Source organism: Lethenteron reissneri, chromosome 40 (genome assembly GCF_015708825.2).
Source record: "Lethenteron reissneri isolate LAM-NWPU_2019-01 chromosome 40, ASM1570882v1, whole genome shotgun sequence".
NCBI classification, from domain to species: domain Eukaryota; kingdom Metazoa; phylum Chordata; class Hyperoartia; order Petromyzontiformes; family Petromyzontidae; genus Lethenteron; species Lethenteron reissneri.
The window spans coordinates 692449-711290 of NC_083818.1; the positions used below are offsets into that span (position 1 = coordinate 692449).

Below are 18842 nucleotides of genomic sequence, written 5' to 3' on the forward strand. Positions count from 1 at the left end.
GGGTGGGCATGGTTTGGCTGGTGGTGGAAGGGGTGTAGGGACTTTGCATCTTGACCCTGATGTTGATGTCTAATTGTTTGCACTCACTAGAGTTTCCACACACCACTGACTTCAGTCATCGGCATCATCTTCCCCTGTGCTCTCCCACACTCCTGCCCACCATTACAGTGCCCCCCAGTGGAGGGAAAGGTTCAGAAAATCTTGCACTGGAAGTGGGGGGTGGCCCCCCCTTCAACACCCGTGGCGAGACCAGCGGATGCCCCTCCGGACGCGCCAGACCCCAAGCCGCTGGAGGGGAGACCGGAGCGCGAGTTCTTCGTGAAGTGGAGCAATCTCTCCTACTGGCACTGCTGCTGGATCACAGAGCTGCAGGTGTGAGGCCAGCCTTGTCGTCCCCCAGCATTCTGTCCATTTGTTTCTGTCCATCTGTTTGTTTTACATTTGTCCATTTGTTAGCTCATTCTGCTGTATGTCTGGTTATGTTTTTGTCGATCCCTTTATCTGTTTATCATTCTGTTAGTTTCTCTTTATCTAGTCTGTGATGCCTTTTCGTTTGTTTATCTCTGTCCATCTGTACACATGTATTTACCTCTGACCCATCCCTCTGTTTATCTGTCTGTTGGTATTTCGGTCCGTTCATTTCTCTGTTTGCTCACATATGTCTGCTTGTTTACTCGCCCATCCTTCTGTCCTTTTACCTTGTTACATCCAATCTTTCCATTTGCTTATTGCTGTCTGTGTCTTTCTATATTTTGGTTACCACTGTCCGTCAATCCCTTTTTACTTTCGTCTCCCTGTCTTCCATCCGTTTTTGTCTGTTGATCTTTCGTCCGTCTGTGCTTAATGACCCGTCTGTCCAACACTCTCAAACAAACCCGCACCCCCGTGCCACAGTTGGAGATCTACCACCCGGTGATGTACCGCACGTACCAGCGCAAAACCGACATGGACGACCCTCCGGCATTTGACTATGGCTCGGGCGAAGAAGAAGGGAAGGTGGAGCGGCGGCGCAAGAGCAAAGACCCCAAGTTCGCCGAGATGGAGGAGAGGTTCTACCGCTTTGGCATCAAGCCCGAGTGGCTCATCATCCACCGCATCATAAATCACAGGTGATGACTGTGCACGCGTCCGTAATGGAGCACTGTGGAGGTGCATGTTGGTGGTTACGCGCACATTTTAGCTGTTTAAATGTGCTGGGCTGTGCAGATGCCATTTCCTGGCCTGGTATGGATGCAATACAGAAAGTGGGCTTATCTTTGTGGGGATTGAGTGTAACCCTCCTCTCGCACGTTTGGGATTTCTCCTGGGACTCTGGTTTCCTCCCAGCGTAAATAAATACTCCTCAATGGGAGTTGGCCAAACATCCCAATATAGGGCCACAGAGCTTGGGCAATCGGCACCCATTCTGGCTGCCTTTCCTGCCTGTCAGTGGTTGACTGTGAATTTTGGGTCTTTTTGAAAACTGTGTTTTAAACTGTGCTCTACCGGTACAATGCCGTTTTTGGTGGGTCGCAAAAGAGCACCTGAGACTTTTGTAAATTTTTAAATGAGTATTCTTTGCAGTCACGGAGGTACAGAAAAACACAACACAAGCCACCGGTGATGTGTGGCTTGGCACATTTTGCAGGCTGCCCCAAAGTTGATGTTTGCGTCTAAATTGCAGGAACACACTTTAAGCTACTGCAGCGCAATTATTGTTTATTTGTTAAAGTGTAAAGGTTCAAATGTGTGTTTTTTATCAACCCCTACCGTTTTCACCTTCCATTCAGTATCGACAAGAAGGGCAACATCAGCTACCTGATCAAGTGGCGTGACCTTCTGTATGACCAGTCAACCTGGGAGAGCGATGACTTGGACATCCTCGATTATGATCTCCATCGCACCTCCTACTGGACGCACAGGTGCGGAGGGCTCTCACCCGCGTGTGGGTGATCATCGTTATTACTCGAGTTTCTGTTGCCGTTCCACGTCTTTTGTCTCCCCAACATTGTCTCGTCTTGCGCCGGCGACATATCTCTGCTTGGTATGCAGGAGGGTTTGGGTTCGATCCAGTCCCTTGACGCCTGTTGTATATTTCGAGTTTGCATATTCTCCCTGTGGTCGTGTGGCTTTTTCTCCGGTTCTTCTGGTTTTCCCCTCCACATTTAGAAGCATGCGTTTCAATTAGAAAGCTGCTATAAATTTTCACTTGATAAGCTGCTTTGTTGAGCTATAATTTGTGGCCAGGTTACTTCTGAAAGAGCTAATAGCTTCGTGGGCTTTATCTGATGAATACAAATAGTTACGTTTTTAGTTGAATCTTTATATCCATTTTCCGTGATTGTGAAGATGTCATAATGCGTGGTGTCATCTTGCGACGTCACGCACCTTGTGACATAATTGCATTCATAGCTTGCGTGGCGCATAAGGTAACGTTATCGTTGTTACCGTCAGCCTGTAAACTTCCCACTCCTGGGCGAAGGCCTGCCCTATTCAGATTCCTCTTTTTTCCCCAGTTGCTCCTCTCTAGAAGTTGCCTACAAACTTTGGCTGCTACCATTTTTTCACCTCCTCTCGATCTCCAACTCCGTAGTCTGTTTGTCACTCATGACTTCTCATGACCCCTTCCTTCCCCATTTTACGCTTTATTTCCTTTGAGTTGACAACAACCGCATCAGTTACCCTCGACCTTTCCTTGTTTCTTAATTCCTTAACCCATCTCTGGAACTTGCATTGTTTTCGTTAATTAAATACTTCTGAGGACAAAACGCACGTTCTTTGTGAAGTGTTAGTGTCCGTGCATGTGCGTGATTTTAACTTCCACCTTTTTTATGCGTGATTTTGTCGTGCAGAGAGATGATGATGGGCGAGCCGGGCAAGTGTCCCAAGAAGCTCAAGAAGACCAAGAAGTTGCTGAAGGAGAGCAACAAGTCTCCAAAACCTCCAGACACCCCTATCGTTGATGTAAGTTTCCAGTACACAGCCAGGGGCTCTCATGGAAATTTACCCGAGCTGCTGGTAGATTGCAGCAGGTATCACGTCACTAGTAGCCAAGGTGGAGAGTTACTACAGCCGTAGCGAGCACCTTTAGCTAATGGCACTTTCCCCCAATGAGCGCTCTGTGTTAAAAGACTACAGGGGTTTCTTAGTGCAGTGTGTTTTAATGCCGTGTCAGGTGTGTTAGTCTGTGTGAGCGTCTTTTTGTTTGTTTCACGTGCCTGCCTTGCCTTGTGTGTTCATGTTTGTGCGTAATGTGTGTCCCTGTGCGTCTGCATTCGTTTGAGTGTTAGTGTGTTAACGTGTTAGTGCTTGTCTGAACTGTCCGTATGGCTATACGAACAAGATAATTGCCTCTTGTCTTTGCTCACTACCGCCACCCTCCCTCTCCATTCCTCACAGCCGACGATCAAGTTTGAGAAGCAGCCCGACTATGTGGAGGTGACGGGAGGGCAGCTGCACCCCTACCAGCTGGAGGGGCTCAACTGGCTGCGCTTTTCCTGGGCCCAGGGCACTCACACAATCCTTGCGGATGAGATGGGGCTCGGCAAGACTGTGCAGACTATAGTCTTCCTCTACTCGCTCTACAAAGAGGTGGGAGTCGCCGTGACGTGGAGTCGTCGGCGGTTGTGCTTCGTACACAATTGCCCATAACACACGTTCATTCACATGCTTCAGCATGACAACGACAGCCGCCTAGGTCATGGCCATGTCGCCACATCGCCTGTGTGAGGTGAGATTTACGGTAAAGATGTGTTAGCCCTCTCAAAAAAGTTATACGTACATCACGGATCTTGTTGGTGACGGGCTGGGGCAATGGTAACACTTGAGCCTCGCAGCAAGGAGGGCCTTGTTTCGATTTCTGACTTGGACACTTTTCTGTTTTAAGTTTGGGTTCTCACTGTTCTGCATGGGTTTTCGTGTTCTCCGGTTTCCTCCCAAGGCAAAAAAAAGCCAGCACATTCAAACTAATTTTTTTATTTTACCAGGTAAGAAAGGCCCACTGAGCTTTACAGCTCTTTTTCATAAGCAACCTGATCACAAGTTAGTGGCTTATCATCTGGGAATTTATAGCAGCCAAATGCTCTTGAACACATGTTTCTAAACGTGGAGGGACAAACCGGAGGACCCGGAGAAAAATCTACGGTGAGAACACGCAAACTCCAAATATACAGCAGGCATCAGGGTCGGGAGCGAACCCACGATCTGTATACCAGGCGAGGTGGTAAACATCTCGCCACCGTGGCGCCCAATGCAACTGGTTTTAGCCAAAACATCCCAGTGCCAAGAAATGATCTTGAGGTGTCTTAATTAGTTTTACACATAGCAGGGACCACTCTTACATCACTGGTAAGAAAAGGAGGGTGCTAGGAAAACATTGCGTTGACCATGCCGGTGTCTATCTCTGCAGGGCCACTCAAAGGGCCCGTACCTGGTCAGCGCGCCGCTCTCCACCATCATCAACTGGGAGCGTGAGTTTGAGATGTGGGCGCCTGACTTCTACGTGGTGACGTACACGGGCGACAAGGACAGCCGCGCCGTCATCCGCGAGAATGAGTTCTCGTTTGACGACAGCGCCATTCGCGGTGGCAAGAAGGCCTCCAAGATGAGGGTGAGTGCGTGCCCGCCCGCCCGTGTACGATTGTGTATGTGTGGGGAGCGTTAGTGTTGTGGTTATAACGCGCTGCTGTACGAACCTCGTGCCCTGTGGTTCCCGTTTACTGCCAACATTTGTAGCGATTTTCTCTACAGGTACTGGGCCTCCCCTAGGTCGACTTGGCTATAAATTAGTAGCTTGTGTTGTGTGCATACATCAGCACGGCGGAAATAATGGCATGTGGGTCTGGTGTCGGCCACATCATGTCCGCTATTTCGGCCTTAATTGGTGCTCGCTAACACTGCTGTGGTCCTGGCAGCCTGTGTAGGTTGCAAAACGAGTACTGTAGTGTATGTACAGTATACGCTTTGTCTGCAGAGCGTCACTTGATCACAACTGAGCCAATGGTTCTTCTCTCTCTCGCTGCGGGATTGTGGGTAATCGTCTCCCATGCTCGGTCTCAGTCGGCGTGCCTCACTCGTATAGTCAACATTCGTGCGAGCGTATACTGTTTACTATAGTGTTGTGACCACGTGTGTGTGCGTAAAGCATTTTATTTATTTTGTGTCCAAGTGGAGTGACTGTTCTTTAGTAACTGTACTGCAAGTGAAAGTCGTCCTCCACAATACCCCTCCTCTCCTCTCTCTCGTCTCTCTCACATTAGCCACGATTAAATTTAATTAATAAATTGGATTACTTCATATTAAATTTAAATAATAAAAATCTAAAAAGGTATTTTTTATTAATAATTTTTATATGAATACAGTATTTTTGGGTTGTGGAACGAATCATCTGAGTTTCCATTATTTCTTATGGGGAAATTCGCTTTGATATACGAGTGCTTTGGATTACAAACACGTTTCTGGAACGAATTATGCTCACAATCCAAGGTTTCACTGTAGTCTATTGGCAGCTTAGCAGAATTAGTCATTGACACACTGGGTTTGCCTAAAAGGCTTTTGGCCTTCAAGCAAAGACTGGATTCATTCCTCGATGAGAATCGACTCTTGCACTCGGGGCTTGCGCGTCGAACCATGCGAGGGAGGAACGGTTTCTTTCGAGTCGTATCGCTTCTGTGTGTAGTTGGATCGTGTGTACCCTGCAGCCAACAGAGACCATAAAATCGCCACACTTCGGAGAGCCCAGTTTAATCGTAGGAGGTTGAAAGCGCAGCGTCTCAGCTGGTGCTGGCTCAGTGTCTGACTGACATGGCCATTATGAATCTCCTTAGTCTCCTGGTCAACTATTGTGGCTTTATTTGTCTTCATCACTTAACCTTTTGACAGTATTGGGGATGATTTCAGTTTTGCTGTTTTTCCAGAAACTTCCTCAATGATTTGAAAGAGTCCTTTTCAGGAGGATGCTGTTTGGGAAGTTTGTCAAGTGCTGGTTGAGTTGTTCGTTTCTTAAGGGAGGGAATGGGAGAGCCCGGGGAAAAAAACCCACGCACACGAGAAGAGAATACTCAAAGATCCCGCACATGTTGCCCCAACAACCTTCTCGTTGCGTGCGGGACTCATGAAAAGTAGTTTTCAGATACAAATATGTTAACTTTTTTTGGTCCCACAGCGAAGTTAATGTTATCGACATCCCCATTTCCGTGCTCTTGAGGTTTTTTTACTAAAATCCACCATCGTAAGGGTTGTGTTGCCACAAGTTATCACAACTTCACGTAAAACTTTGTGGTGCATGACACGGAGGTTTCTTAAGTCTTTGCATTGTCAGTGTCGCGTTTATATTCTGTGTGTACTTTTGCTCACGTCGTTTGTGTAGCTATTGTGTGTTGTATGTATTAATTTTGTTGCTCGTTGATTTGTTGATCATTATTGTCTATTCTCATTGTGGTGTCGTTTTTGTTATCCTTTGCATTGTCTTGATGGTCGGATTACTTTGTCATCACATCCCATTGTGTTGTCTGCTAGTGTTTTTTTCCTGGTAATATATTGTTGGCAATGTAATGTGTCATTGTTACATGTTCTTAGTGTTACGAGGATATTGTTTTCGCAATCATGTTTGCAAGTTTTCTTGTTACTGCCATGTTCTGATTTGTTTATTGTTGTGGTGTTGCTGTTCATTGCCCGTTTCGTTGTTGGGTTGTGGTGTTCCGATTGTAACGGTGATGGTGCATGTTGTGGTGGGGATGACATTGTGGTGGTATGGTTGTTGTGATATGGTTGTTGTGGTTGTTGTTGTGGTCGTGGTGGAGAGCAGAAGGACGCAATGGTGAAGTTCCACGTACTGCTCACATCGTATGAGCTGATCACCATCGACCAGGCTGTGCTGGGCTCCATCGACTGGGCCTGCCTTGTGGTTGATGAGGCCCACAGGCTCAAGAACAACCAGTCCAAGGTGAACTAGCTCACCTACTCACTCTCATCCACTTGCTCAACCAATTACCCACTTGCTTGCCCAAGCACTCAAATCTCTTATTCAACCAATCACACCCATCTGCCTGCCTGTGTCCTCATTCCCCTTCTCTTGTGCCATTTCAGTTTTTCAGAATCCTCAATGGCTATAAGATCGACACGAAGCTCCTACTCACAGGGACACCTCTGCAGAACAACCTCGAGGAACTGTTCCACCTCCTCAACTTCCTCACATCCGACCGATTCAAGTACGTGTCGGTCCTCGTATCGGTCCTCGTCTTGCCCCTCTTTTTGCCAAATCTTAAGTAAATTGGAGCAGCGATGGGAAAGTGTCTGACGCTGAGAGCAATGAGTAGCCTTGGTGAAGCTGTCTTCGTTCTGTGCACTGGCACACTGAAAACACATCATCGTCAAGCCTTGAATTTCTACCTAGAACTAGCTTGTTCCGTTAGCCTAACGGTGAACACGTGCGTGTACTCCCCATTGGTTAAATCCACTGCTGGATAAGGGCCTCTCCATGTCATGTGGGTCGCGTGGGCTACTTCACCACGCTGGCGACCTGCCGATCAATTTAACTGTGGAGTACCCATCGAATTCGTATCAATCGTAACAAATTTATTCTATGATCCATCATTTGAGCCCATTCCGTGTAACTGTCCGAAACGAAACGTGTTTGTAAACTGTACGTGCCGTCGTTTCGTGCAGCAACCTGGAGGGCTTCCTGGAGGAGTTTGCTGACATCTCCAAGGAGGATCAGATTAAGAAGCTGCACGACCTCCTGGGGCCCCACATGCTGCGGCGTCTCAAGGCCGACGTCTTCAAGAACATGCCCTCCAAGACGGAGCTCATCGTGCGCGTCGAGCTCAGCCCCATGCAGAAGTGAGCGTCGACGGCACCGGAGGGTTTCCGCTATCGAAAATGCTCCCCCCTCTAGTACCCGATTCGTGCGGCTATGACACTCGCAATTACAGACCTGGGTTACTCTTGACATTGGACTTTGAGTCCCATCAGGCCATTTGGATGTGATAAGTCTCTTGTGGCTCTATCTCATAGTGGGCTTGTAGGTTCCAAACCCCTGACCTCAATGGCACTGAATGTATCTCTGACGGTCACCATTAACTTAATGCGCACCAAATATTACTGTCAAATATAATTTGGCTTGTCATTTCAATTTGGGCGAATTCTAGAGAATTAAAACATATACCGGTAAGTTTGATTGGCACGCTCTACAACAACACTTTTTGCAAAGCTTTTACAATATTTTCCAGAGTTACTTTTCTTTTCCTTGAACAAAGTTGCTGAGCACGGGCCCAAAACATTAATCATCCAGCAACAAACGGCATGATCAAAGTTGTACTGGATAAGAGTTATCACGTGTCCTGAATTGAGCCAGGTTGTTGTGTAAGAGTTTGGCAAGATATATGATGGGAGTGATTTCCAAATTCGAACAGTGGGTGGGGTGAAACAGTAAGAGGCATGTTGTGACTTGCAGTGTATATATTTTGAACTTCTTTTGCACCGTACGCAACCAAGTGTGCTAATCGAAGGTGCAGCGTGTGGTGATTGAGTGAGTGTAATGACCTGCAGTGTGGCGGTAGAACACAGGTGTCGGTGAGACGAAACGGAGTCCCTTATGTATGTGTGTGTTACGCTATGGTGCAATCTCAGGAAATACTACAAATTCATTCTCACGCGCAACTTCGAGGCACTGAAGTCCAAGGGTGGTGGCAACCAGGTGTCGCTCATCAACATCATGATGGACTTGAAGAAGTGCTGCAACCACCCCTACCTCTTCCCGGTCGCAGCCATGGTAACCACCTCGTTGATTCGCTCTTCCCTACATGCACATGTGCACGTGTAAATACGTACGGATGCATGTGCCAGTTCACACGACACATACACGCACTCGCACACAGATATACCCATGTAACCATAACGTCTGCCATTCAACCACTTAAGTGGAGGTGACCTCACAATGATTTGGGCTATGCGAGGCACACTCATAAAGGCGTTCTGTATGTATAACTGTTTTCGCACCGTATGTAGCCAATCATGCTCATCGGATTTGTGGGGCAGGGACAACAAACTAAACACAAGTAGTTCTAAAGAAATTATTTTTAATCTAGATGTAAAGTGCATACCTCCAGTGGCTTCCTAATATCAGAAGGAAGAGCGTTCCAGACAGTCGCAGAAGCGCATCTGAAAGCGCGATGCAGTTTGTGACCGTGTTTGTACGATGGCTTGCCAAAAGCTGATGGCTTGCCAAAAGCTGCTTCGTGGAGCAAAATGCACACGTGCACACACTCCCACGTAAACACATATGTTGGGTTATGGGGTTCCGTGGAAATGCATGAAACTCACACCCCAAATCATGCATTTTAACATTCTCAGTTTTTAATTGTGAACACCTAAACACCGATTTAAAATGCTGAAAACCAAAATCAGACACCGTTGAGGATTCTCGGACTCCTTTGTCAATGTTGAAGACTCGCAGACCCAAACTAAGGCACACCGGGTCGGAGTGTCAAGGCTGAGATGACGCACGCGTATGTGCTCTGCTAATCGTGCCGTGTGCTGTCTCGCCATCCCCCACGTGCAGGAGGCACCGAAGCTGCCGAACGGCGTCTATGACGGAACATCGCTGGTGCGCGCCGCTGGCAAGCTCATGCTGCTGCAGACGATGCTGCGCAAACTAAAAAATCAGGGCCACAGAGTGCTCATCTTTTCCCAGGTCAATTGCCGCTCATCTCTACTTTGAGCCGCGTCCTGTCTTATTTACGGAGGCACTGTGCCCATCTTCTCCCAGGTTCATTGCCATGCCCGCCTTCTGTCGGCCTGCTGTCAATCATCTCCAGTCATCAGTAATCGCCGGCCACCACCAGTCACCAGTCAATTGCAGTTATGAGTCATTTCCACCCACAATCTCACAGCTATCCACCACTACAAGTCACTGTCGGTCACTACGAGGTATTACAGTCACCACCAGCCATAGCCACTCCATGTTCCTCTGACTATGCTCCTCCTTTTGTCTGTTCAATCAAACTTAAGTCTTCTTGGTTCTTTCGGTAAAGTCACGTAGAAGGGAAGTGGTTTATTATGTTTTATTTTTATTATTTTATTACTTCCCTTCTACGTGACTTTACCGAAAGAACCAAGAAGATGAATCCCTGCAGTCACGAAAGCTTTAAATCGAAACTTAAGTCTGTTTATCTATCCACTTATCCATCTGGCTATCACTTCATTTCTCCTCACCCACTTGTCTCTTATTTTGTCATGCTGGTCACCATTTTATCCACTTGCATGTGTGCGTGTATCATCCACAAACTCGTTTTGTGATCCTTCTGTTTTTGCGTTTACGTGTCCATCTACTCATGTCCATCTCCCTCGTCCCCTCTCGCCACACAGATGACCAAGATGCTGGATCTGCTGGAAGACTTCCTGGACAACGAGGGCTTTAAATACGAGAGGATTGATGGAGGCATCACTGGCAGCCTCCGGCAAGACGCCATCGACCGATTCAATGGTGGGTACCTTCACTATCGCCATCACCATAGTCTCCACCAACATCACCCCATCATCACCAACATAACTAATATCACAAGGAGCTTTTGGCAGGATCGATAAGGTTGTGTATAATCACCAACATGACCATCATCTCCAGCAATAACAACACCACCACCAACATAATAACATCACCTTCACCGACATCACTACAGTTTCCAACATAACTAACATCATCACCATTTCTGTAATAGATACCATCGGTGTTGTCATGTTCCTGATGATTCTTAATGTCAGAACTGGCCCATTGTCATTGAGAGTGCAGTGTCAGGGCCGCTTTGTTGGTGGTGAGATGTTATCTCCCTCACCTGGTATACAGGAGGTCGTGATTTAGATCCCAAACTTGACGTCTGCATATTTGGAGTTTGCATGTTCTCCCCATGGTCATTAGGATGTTTCTCCCGGGTCCTCTGGTTTTTTCCTCCACATTTAGATAAAAAAGGATGAGAGTATTTGGCTACTGCTATAAATTTCCACGTGATAAGCCACTTGAGCCCAGAGCTTAGTGCGCTTTACCTTGGTAAATAAAATAGTTTTTTTGATGTCTAATGGTGCTGATCTGCCACTTGTGTCGCCTGCGTTAGCTCCCGGGGCTCAGCAGTTCTGCTTCCTGCTGTCGACGCGAGCGGGAGGCTTGGGCATCAACCTGGCGACGGCCGACACGGTCATCATCTACGACTCTGACTGGAACCCCCACAACGACATCCAGGTGCCCGACATGGCACACGGGGGGGGGGAACTCTACTATTTGAGACGCACGGGGGGGGCTTGATCTGAATCAACACACGGAACTGCAGAGGGGGCGGAAGGATGGCATGGTGCTAACACTCGTGCCTCGCAGTCGGAAGGGCCTGGGTTTGATTCCTGACTTTGTATATTTTCCCCATTCTGCATGGGTTTCCTTCGGGCTCTCTGATTTCATCCCATAGCTAAAAACGTACAGTGGAACTGGTATTACACAAACATCGCACTGCTGAGAAATTACTTGCAAATTGGGATTACACAGATCTTCATGCCAACCTCGCAGTGCATGTCCCTCCACCATCTGCAGAAGTGGCAGTGGCAGTTATGCGATTCGGGCCGCGCGCGTGGCATTTGTTGCCCCCGCCACTGGGAAAACCTGCCAGGACCTTCCTTATAAAAGCCTTTTAAGACTGAAGCTTTACTGAGGAAACCCGAATCACATGGTAACATGACACGAGACACGCAGGACAAGGAGATAAAGCAGCGTAAACCGAAACAAAACACGCGATTCAATACACGGCAGACAACACAAGAATGTGAAGCTTAATAACAAAGTCTCTTTTCGAAAGTGAGACCTGGGCACCCTTAACTTTGTTATTGTTGTTGTGTGCCAGGCCTTCAGCAGAGCCCATCGAATCGGGCAGGCGAACAAGGTGATGATTTACCGATTCGTGACCAGAGCCAGTGTGGAGGAGCGAATCACACAGGTGAGATGTCTGCATTCAACTGCAGGCGGGGAGTGAATGTTAACGCGTTTGAGTGTATGGGTAATGGGGAGAGAGCAATAGCGGCTCGTGTGCTGCGCTACGAAATCCATCGACCTGAGTTCGATTCTCACTCTCGACCAGCGTCGGTGGCGACTAATTGAACTGGTCCTGGGCCTCCCCTAGGTCGACTCGGCCTCAAATGAATACCTGGTGCAGTGTGTAAACATTGCCACTAGGGAGACAAAGGTGGTCAGGCATGGTGCTGGCCATCCACCCCCTCGTGTACCGTGCCGGCCTTCATAGGTGCTTGCTAATAGCACTTACCCCAACAGCCTGTTAAGGTTACACAGAGGATCTTTGTCTTAGTAATGAGCAGGTGGCACAGTGGGCAGCAGAGGTGGTGCATCTGCCAGTGGTCTCATTTAACCCTCAACGTCTGGGTCTTGTCTCATGAGTTGCCAGCAGCCAGCCTGCATACTTAACGTGTCCTCAAAGTGTGTCTAGCAGAGTACAACTACCATGGTGAGGTCAGTGTCTATTCGTGGTGAATGGCAGCTGGAATAATGAAGAGCGATATTGAAGTGGTTCGTATCTTCAACTATAAACATGCCAACCTGAGTTTGATTCCTGGCCACAGCTAAGATCGGTGGAAAATTGTGAACCAGTCCTGGCCCTCCCCTAGGTTGACTCAGTCTTAGAAGTGGATTGGTGTGTACAGTGCTGAGCAAAATGTTTGGACGCAGCAACCTCTTGACCCTCCTGCCCTGAATCACACAGGTGGCAAAGAAGAAGATGATGCTCACTCACCTGGTGGTGCGCCCTGGTCTTGGCTCCACCAAAACCGGTTCCATGAGCAAGCAGGAGCTGGATGATATCCTCAAGTTCGGCACAGAAGAGCTGTTCAAGGATGACGTGGAAGGTAGAGATACACGTGGGCACATTCAGAAATGTGCGGGGAGGCATGGAGACAGTAGGCAACAAGGATGCAGGGATGATGAACATTGGGCCATCTGGGTACACAGGGGAAATGCTTTGGGGTGTACTGGGACACATGACATGAGGACTCAAGGAGATATTCAAAAGCCAGCGGCAGTGGAATAGTCCTTTGGAATATTGGGGGTTCCCCCACGTCATTTATACAGTCCTGTTCAGTTCATTAGCCTCAGCGGGACATTGGCATAACATTGCATGAAAAAAAAAATGTAATTTCTAATTACTCTGTTATGGATCGGCTACGTGCCTCATGGTGATGTCGATATTTACAAGTATCTTTCCGCTGGCAGGTGAGATAAAGGAGAATGACGAGCTGAGCGTGATCCACTACGACGACAAGGCCATCGAGAAACTGCTGGACCGGGACCAGCAGGACAGCACTGAGGTGGAGCCAGACATTCAGAGCATGAACGAGTACCTAAGCTCATTCAAGGTGGCGCAGTACATCGTCAAGGAGGAGGAAGAGGTGAGGGGGTGTGCCTATACAGAGTACCCAGAGTACATGTGCAACACGCACAACACAGTGCATTGTCGAGGAGGCGAGGGTTGCACAAAGTGACGCCCGGATCCTTGCACTTGAAGAATTGCGCCGATACAAGATTTACAACATTTATGAACTCATGATAAATTGTGCTCCTCCCTCCGTGCAGCCCGAGGAGGAGGTGGAGCGGGAGATCATCAAGCAGGAGGAGACGGTGGACCCCGACTACTGGGAGAAGCTGTTGCGCCACCATTATGAGCAGCAGCAGGAGGACCTAGCGCGCAACCTCGGCAAGGGCAAGCGCGTTCGCAAGCAAGTGAACTACAACGACGCGGCGCAGGAAGACCCGGGTATGGAGTACGCACGAGGAGACACGGGAACGCATGGAGAGACACGGCGAGTTTGGAGGGAGGCACAGGAGATGTTATGGAGCAATAGAGGGATGCACACAAGACAGAAATAAAATGACGTGGCTTGGGAAGGACCCCGGGTGTACGGGAGACACGGGTGGGGTGGGGATGAACGAGGAGATAGTGGGGAGACACGGGGACGTGAAGAGACGCTGAGACATGGGGCGGGGGGGATATATGGGTCCAGCGACATGGCAATGCACAGGGAGGGACAGAAGGTTAAGGGAAGTCTGAGAGGAAACGGGGGAGATGCGGATAGTTGAAGGCCGACATGGCGAGTCGCTGCAACACGAGAAGACGGGGGGGGGGGGGGACACGATGGTGATGGAGACAATGAGGGTGTGGGGGGGAGAGACGTTCGAGCACGCCAGTTGTATAAATGTGGTACGTGATGAGGCCTTGAAGGCACAGACATGGGTACAAGTAGGTGAGGACGAGAGGTGGAAACACGAGCAGGAGTGACTACAATGTTGTGCAGAAACTACGGACGGACGTGGAATGGAGACGTGGGGAACATGGAGATGCATGGCGACATTGAGCACAGGAAACACGGGGGGAGGGGGGTGTACAGGTTTTGTGGACATGACTACATCATTGTAAGACATGATTAATCCACTGCTGGATGAAGGCCTCCCCATGCCGTCGCCATCTCCCATGGGTCCAGCGATGTAACAATCCATCTAGCTCCTGCACACGTGGTGGACGTAGTCTTTGAGACATGACGAGGAGACGGCGGGTGGGGGGGAGACCCTTAGTTGGAGACGAATACGAGGGGACGCAGGCTGATGGACGAGACTTGAGGTGTCCGTGTGTCTATCGTGTTTCAGACTGGAGGGACGATTTGTCGGACAACCAGTCAGACTACTCGGTGGGCTCCGAGGAGGAGGACGAAGACTTCGAGGAGAGACCAGAAGGTCCGATCACTCATTCGTTGCAAGGCTCACTCATTCGCTTAATCACTGAATCAGTTTTTTCGCTCTTTCGATTATTCGCTCAATCAATCGCTCTCGATTATCTACTTGTTAAATTGTTTGATGTTCACTCAATATCTCGTACATTTTCTCCATGCATTCCTTCATTATAAAGCTCACTCAAATAAATGAGTCGCTCATTAATTTGAGGTTTGACAAGCATTCTCTTTCCTTAGTTTGCTCATTGCTCATTCACTTGTGGTTCACTTGTTAGATGACTTTTTCATTTAAACTGGCTCATTAAGTTAATTTATCTTGAATGAAAGCTTTCGTGACTGGAGGAATTCATACTCTTTGGGTCTTTTGGTAAAGTCACGTAGATAGAAAAATAATAAAAATCACGACGTTTCAATCGCAACACAAGCAATCGCAAGCAATCGTCTTCAGGTGAAGACGATTAAAGATGATTGCCCCACTATCTCCTCGTTCATCCTCACCCCACCCATGTCTCCTGTGTTGCGATGGAAATGTCGTGATTTTTTATTTTATTATTTTTCTATCTACGTGACTTTACCGAAAGACCCAAAGAGTATTAATTTATCTGTTAATCCTCTTTCCTTTTTATCTGTTTACTCTTGTTTTTCTTTGCTTAATTTAATTTGCCTGTTTTGTGATTTGTTAATTCACTCTTTTTCGATTTCTCACATGTTAATCAACTCTCCAATCAACTTTCGTCCACTTGTTTATTTGCCTGTCCAAGTGAGATGATCTCATTCTTCTGCTCTCTTGCTCGTTTATTGGCAGTCCTGAGCCGGCTGTGGAAAGCTCCACGTTCCTGTGACGTGGACCAGTTTATCCTTATCCTCCCGTGTGTGTGTGTATGCGCTGCCCATGCGGCGCACGTTTGTAAAATATTTCACGTTCGGTTTTTGCAGGCGGCGGACGACGCCAATCCAAGCGCCAGCTGAAGAATGAGCGCGACAAACCGCTCCCCCCTCTACTCGCCCGCGTCGGAGGGAACATTGAGGTACAAGGGGGTGTTCGTGGGCAATGGATAATGATTTGCAGTGACACTGTTTGTAATTATAACTAGACTATTTTTTATTTTACCTGGTAAGGCTCACTGCGCTATGTAGCTCTTTTTCAGAAGTGACCTGGCCACAAATGATCGCTCAACGAAGTGGCTTATGTAGAAATTTATAGTCGCCAAATACTTGTAAACGCATGTTTCTCAATGTGGAGGGAAAACCGGAGGAGCCGGAGAAAAATCCACGCAACCACAGGGAGAACATGCAAACTCCAAATATACAGGCGTCAGGGTTGGGATCGAACCCACGTCCTCCTGTATACCAGGCGAGGTAGTTAACATCTCCTAGCCACTGTGGCGTCCACTATAATTGTCCCCAAGTCCTGGCATAGAGTGGAGGGAGTGAGAACATGGGAGGAGCTGAACTGTTTCTCGTGTGTTAGGGGGAGGATGAGTGTTAGACACGGGGAGCTTGTGTAAGTGGCAGAGTTGTTAGTTTAACACGTAGGCTTTCGCAACCAATATAAAACAAAAACTCTTATGGTTGTTGTTAGTTGTGAGGCTTGGGTGTTTTGTTGATCCGCTCGTCCCCCCCTTCCCGCCCCCTCCACTGCACAGGTGCTGGGCTTCAACGCACGGCAGCGCAAGGCGTTCCTGAACGCGATCATGCGCTATGGGATGCCTCCGCAGGACGCGTTCGGCTCCCAGTGGCTTGTGAGAGACCTCCGTGGAAAGAGTGAGCGCGAGTTCAGGTATGCGAGCTCGCAGGTGTAACGTGTACGCTCACGCACACACTTGTTGCTGCACACACCACAGTGTGTCATGCCCAGCCTCGACCCGGTCTCCAGCAGTGGACGTGGTCACCCTGGTTTTGACACAGAGCAACGTTAACTCCGTGAATCATGGAGGGCGGGCAGGAGGGCCGACCTTAGCTCTTAAAGGCTTCACGGGACAAGTGACTATGGTCATAGCTTGCACGTGCCTGCAGTGCGCCATGCATCCCACTTGTAGCTCACATGGTCTGTTTGGGAAAGTGCTGTTAACGAGCACCTTTGAAGGACCGCGTGATACGCGGTGGGATATTGTGGTCAGAACCACGCACGCCCAACATTGGGGAGGTCCAGAATTGGTTGACATATTCTCCACTGGGGTTAGTCCTGGCCGGTAAGAAAACTCGGGTGGTGCAGCTTGTAGCGCAGCATGCAAACCGCTGCACTTGGAATCCCCACAATGACAAACGCACATAGACACATGTGCAGATTTTTGCACGTACACAGACACCAATATTGGAGGTACATTCCTCTTCACGGTACCTATGTATGCCCCACTGCAATATATTTGTGTTTGTGTGCCAGCTGACGTTCCTTGGTCTTTCTTTTGTCTCCATGGCAGTTGTCTTTGACTGAGATACCAGTAACGTGCTTGTCTCCCTTCCCTCCCGTATCTGTAGAGTGTACATCTCATGTTATGAAACACCAGTGTAATATGCTTATCTCCCTGTGTGCCCCCACCCCCCCCCCCGTGTCTCACCAGGGCGTACGTGTCTCTGTTCATGAGACACCTGTGTGAGCCGGGTGCGGACGGAGCGGAGACGTTTGCAGATGGCGTCCCGCGCGAGGGGCTGTCCCGTCAGCACGTGCTCACCCGCATCGGCGTCATGTCTCTCGTTCGCAAGAAGGTGGGAACGCACACGCCCCCCCCCCCCCCCCCCCCCGACGATGGTGGCAGTAGTCATTGACGGTCATTAAGTGGTGATGGTTATGAGATGAAGATGATGGTGATACAACGATAATGGTGATGGCGGTGAAGAGATTCTTCATGAGACAATGACTGATGATGATAAGATTAGAATGATTAATATGATCATTATTCTGATGATGAGATTAGAATGATTAATATGATGATTATTCTGATGATAAGATTAGAATGATTAATATGATGATTATTCTGATGATGATGAGACAATGAGAGCCAGTGTGTTTGGCAATTTTCATGGTGAGGCGATATTATAGTAATGATCAATTGATGATGTTGACGATGACGGTGAAGTTGATGGAATATACAATTTTTCTTACTAAAATCAATGTCTCCAAAATACATGACTTGGGCTCATGTTTGCCACTTGCCAGCACACACAGGGTGTTGTAGGTATTTAGTTCCCACATTGTCACTTGTTCTAACCCGCATCGTGTCGTGGGCTAAGGTGCAAGAATTCGAGTGTGTGAACGGCAAGTGGAGCATGCCGGAGCACAAGCCTCCCGAGGGCATGGAGGTGAAGAAGGTGGCACCCTCGCCCGTGGACAGTCAGGCCAGTACTCCGGCACCCTCCAAACCCGGTGGGTACCGGTCGTACGTGCCACAAACCCCAGTGAGAAGGCTGCACGCACGTGGCATGGATGTGCACAAACACGCCGGTGCCATCTAAACCTGCTGAGTAACGCACGCACGCACACCAGCCCCCTCTGATCCCCCAGTGCATTACATCACGCACATGTGCCGACATCCAAACGCATTGCAGCGCACGTGCACACTCAACAGGCACTACTCATAAACCTGCTGAGTTGCTCAAGCGTTGGTAGCGCAGCGTGCTAGTCACTATACTCCCGCTTCCCACTCACGCATGCTTGCATGTTCATGCACACGCATGCACAGAGATGTATGCGACGCATGTACACTGGCACGCGCTCGTATCTATAAAGGTTTCGCTTGCCTTATGCGGTCGATGCATTCCAACTAAAGGGCGCGCAAAGCGGCACAAGACAGCTGCCTGTCGATCAGAGCAAACGGTGCACTCACAATGTTGTCCAACGTCTGACCGCATAGCTGCATATGAGTGAAATCAAACCGCATCCCCTTGGGAATCTTGGGTAGAAATATGGTTAACCCCGCGTGTACGCTAAATTGCACAAACCAAACCTGTATAAAGCGAGGGAAGCCTGTATACAAATGCACAAACGGAAAAGGCAAAGATCCCTATCTAGCCTGTAACAGATTGTTGGGGCAAGTGCTGTTAGTGGGCACCTAAGAAGGCCAGCACTTCAAACGTGTGGGGTGAGTGGCCAGCACCAT

At 48.6% G+C, this 18842-nt stretch overlaps 1 protein-coding gene across 3 annotated transcripts in view; it reads left to right on the plus strand.

Annotated features, from left to right (window-relative positions):
• LOC133352465 (chromodomain-helicase-DNA-binding protein 4-like) overlaps positions 1–18842 on the plus strand; it is a 48568-nt gene that overhangs the window by 16535 nt on the left and 13191 nt on the right. For all 3 annotated transcript variants that reach the window (XM_061568119.1, XM_061568121.1, XM_061568120.1), the window contains 22 exons: positions 169–372; positions 895–1109; positions 1770–1901; positions 2832–2943; positions 3379–3570; positions 4388–4588; positions 6785–6922; positions 7066–7187; positions 7645–7818; positions 8608–8749; positions 9539–9670; positions 10345–10462; positions 11085–11209; positions 11859–11951; positions 12729–12870; positions 13235–13410; positions 13595–13775; positions 14663–14749; positions 15682–15773; positions 16392–16525; positions 17307–17451; positions 17977–18109. In XM_061568119.1, coding sequence (XP_061424103.1) covers positions 169–372; positions 895–1109; positions 1770–1901; positions 2832–2943; positions 3379–3570; positions 4388–4588; positions 6785–6922; positions 7066–7187; positions 7645–7818; positions 8608–8749; positions 9539–9670; positions 10345–10462; positions 11085–11209; positions 11859–11951; positions 12729–12870; positions 13235–13410; positions 13595–13775; positions 14663–14749; positions 15682–15773; positions 16392–16525; positions 17307–17451; positions 17977–18109 — 3190 coding nt within the window. The remainder of the gene's footprint in view (positions 1–168; positions 373–894; positions 1110–1769; positions 1902–2831; positions 2944–3378; positions 3571–4387; positions 4589–6784; positions 6923–7065; positions 7188–7644; positions 7819–8607; positions 8750–9538; positions 9671–10344; positions 10463–11084; positions 11210–11858; positions 11952–12728; positions 12871–13234; positions 13411–13594; positions 13776–14662; positions 14750–15681; positions 15774–16391; positions 16526–17306; positions 17452–17976; positions 18110–18842) is intronic.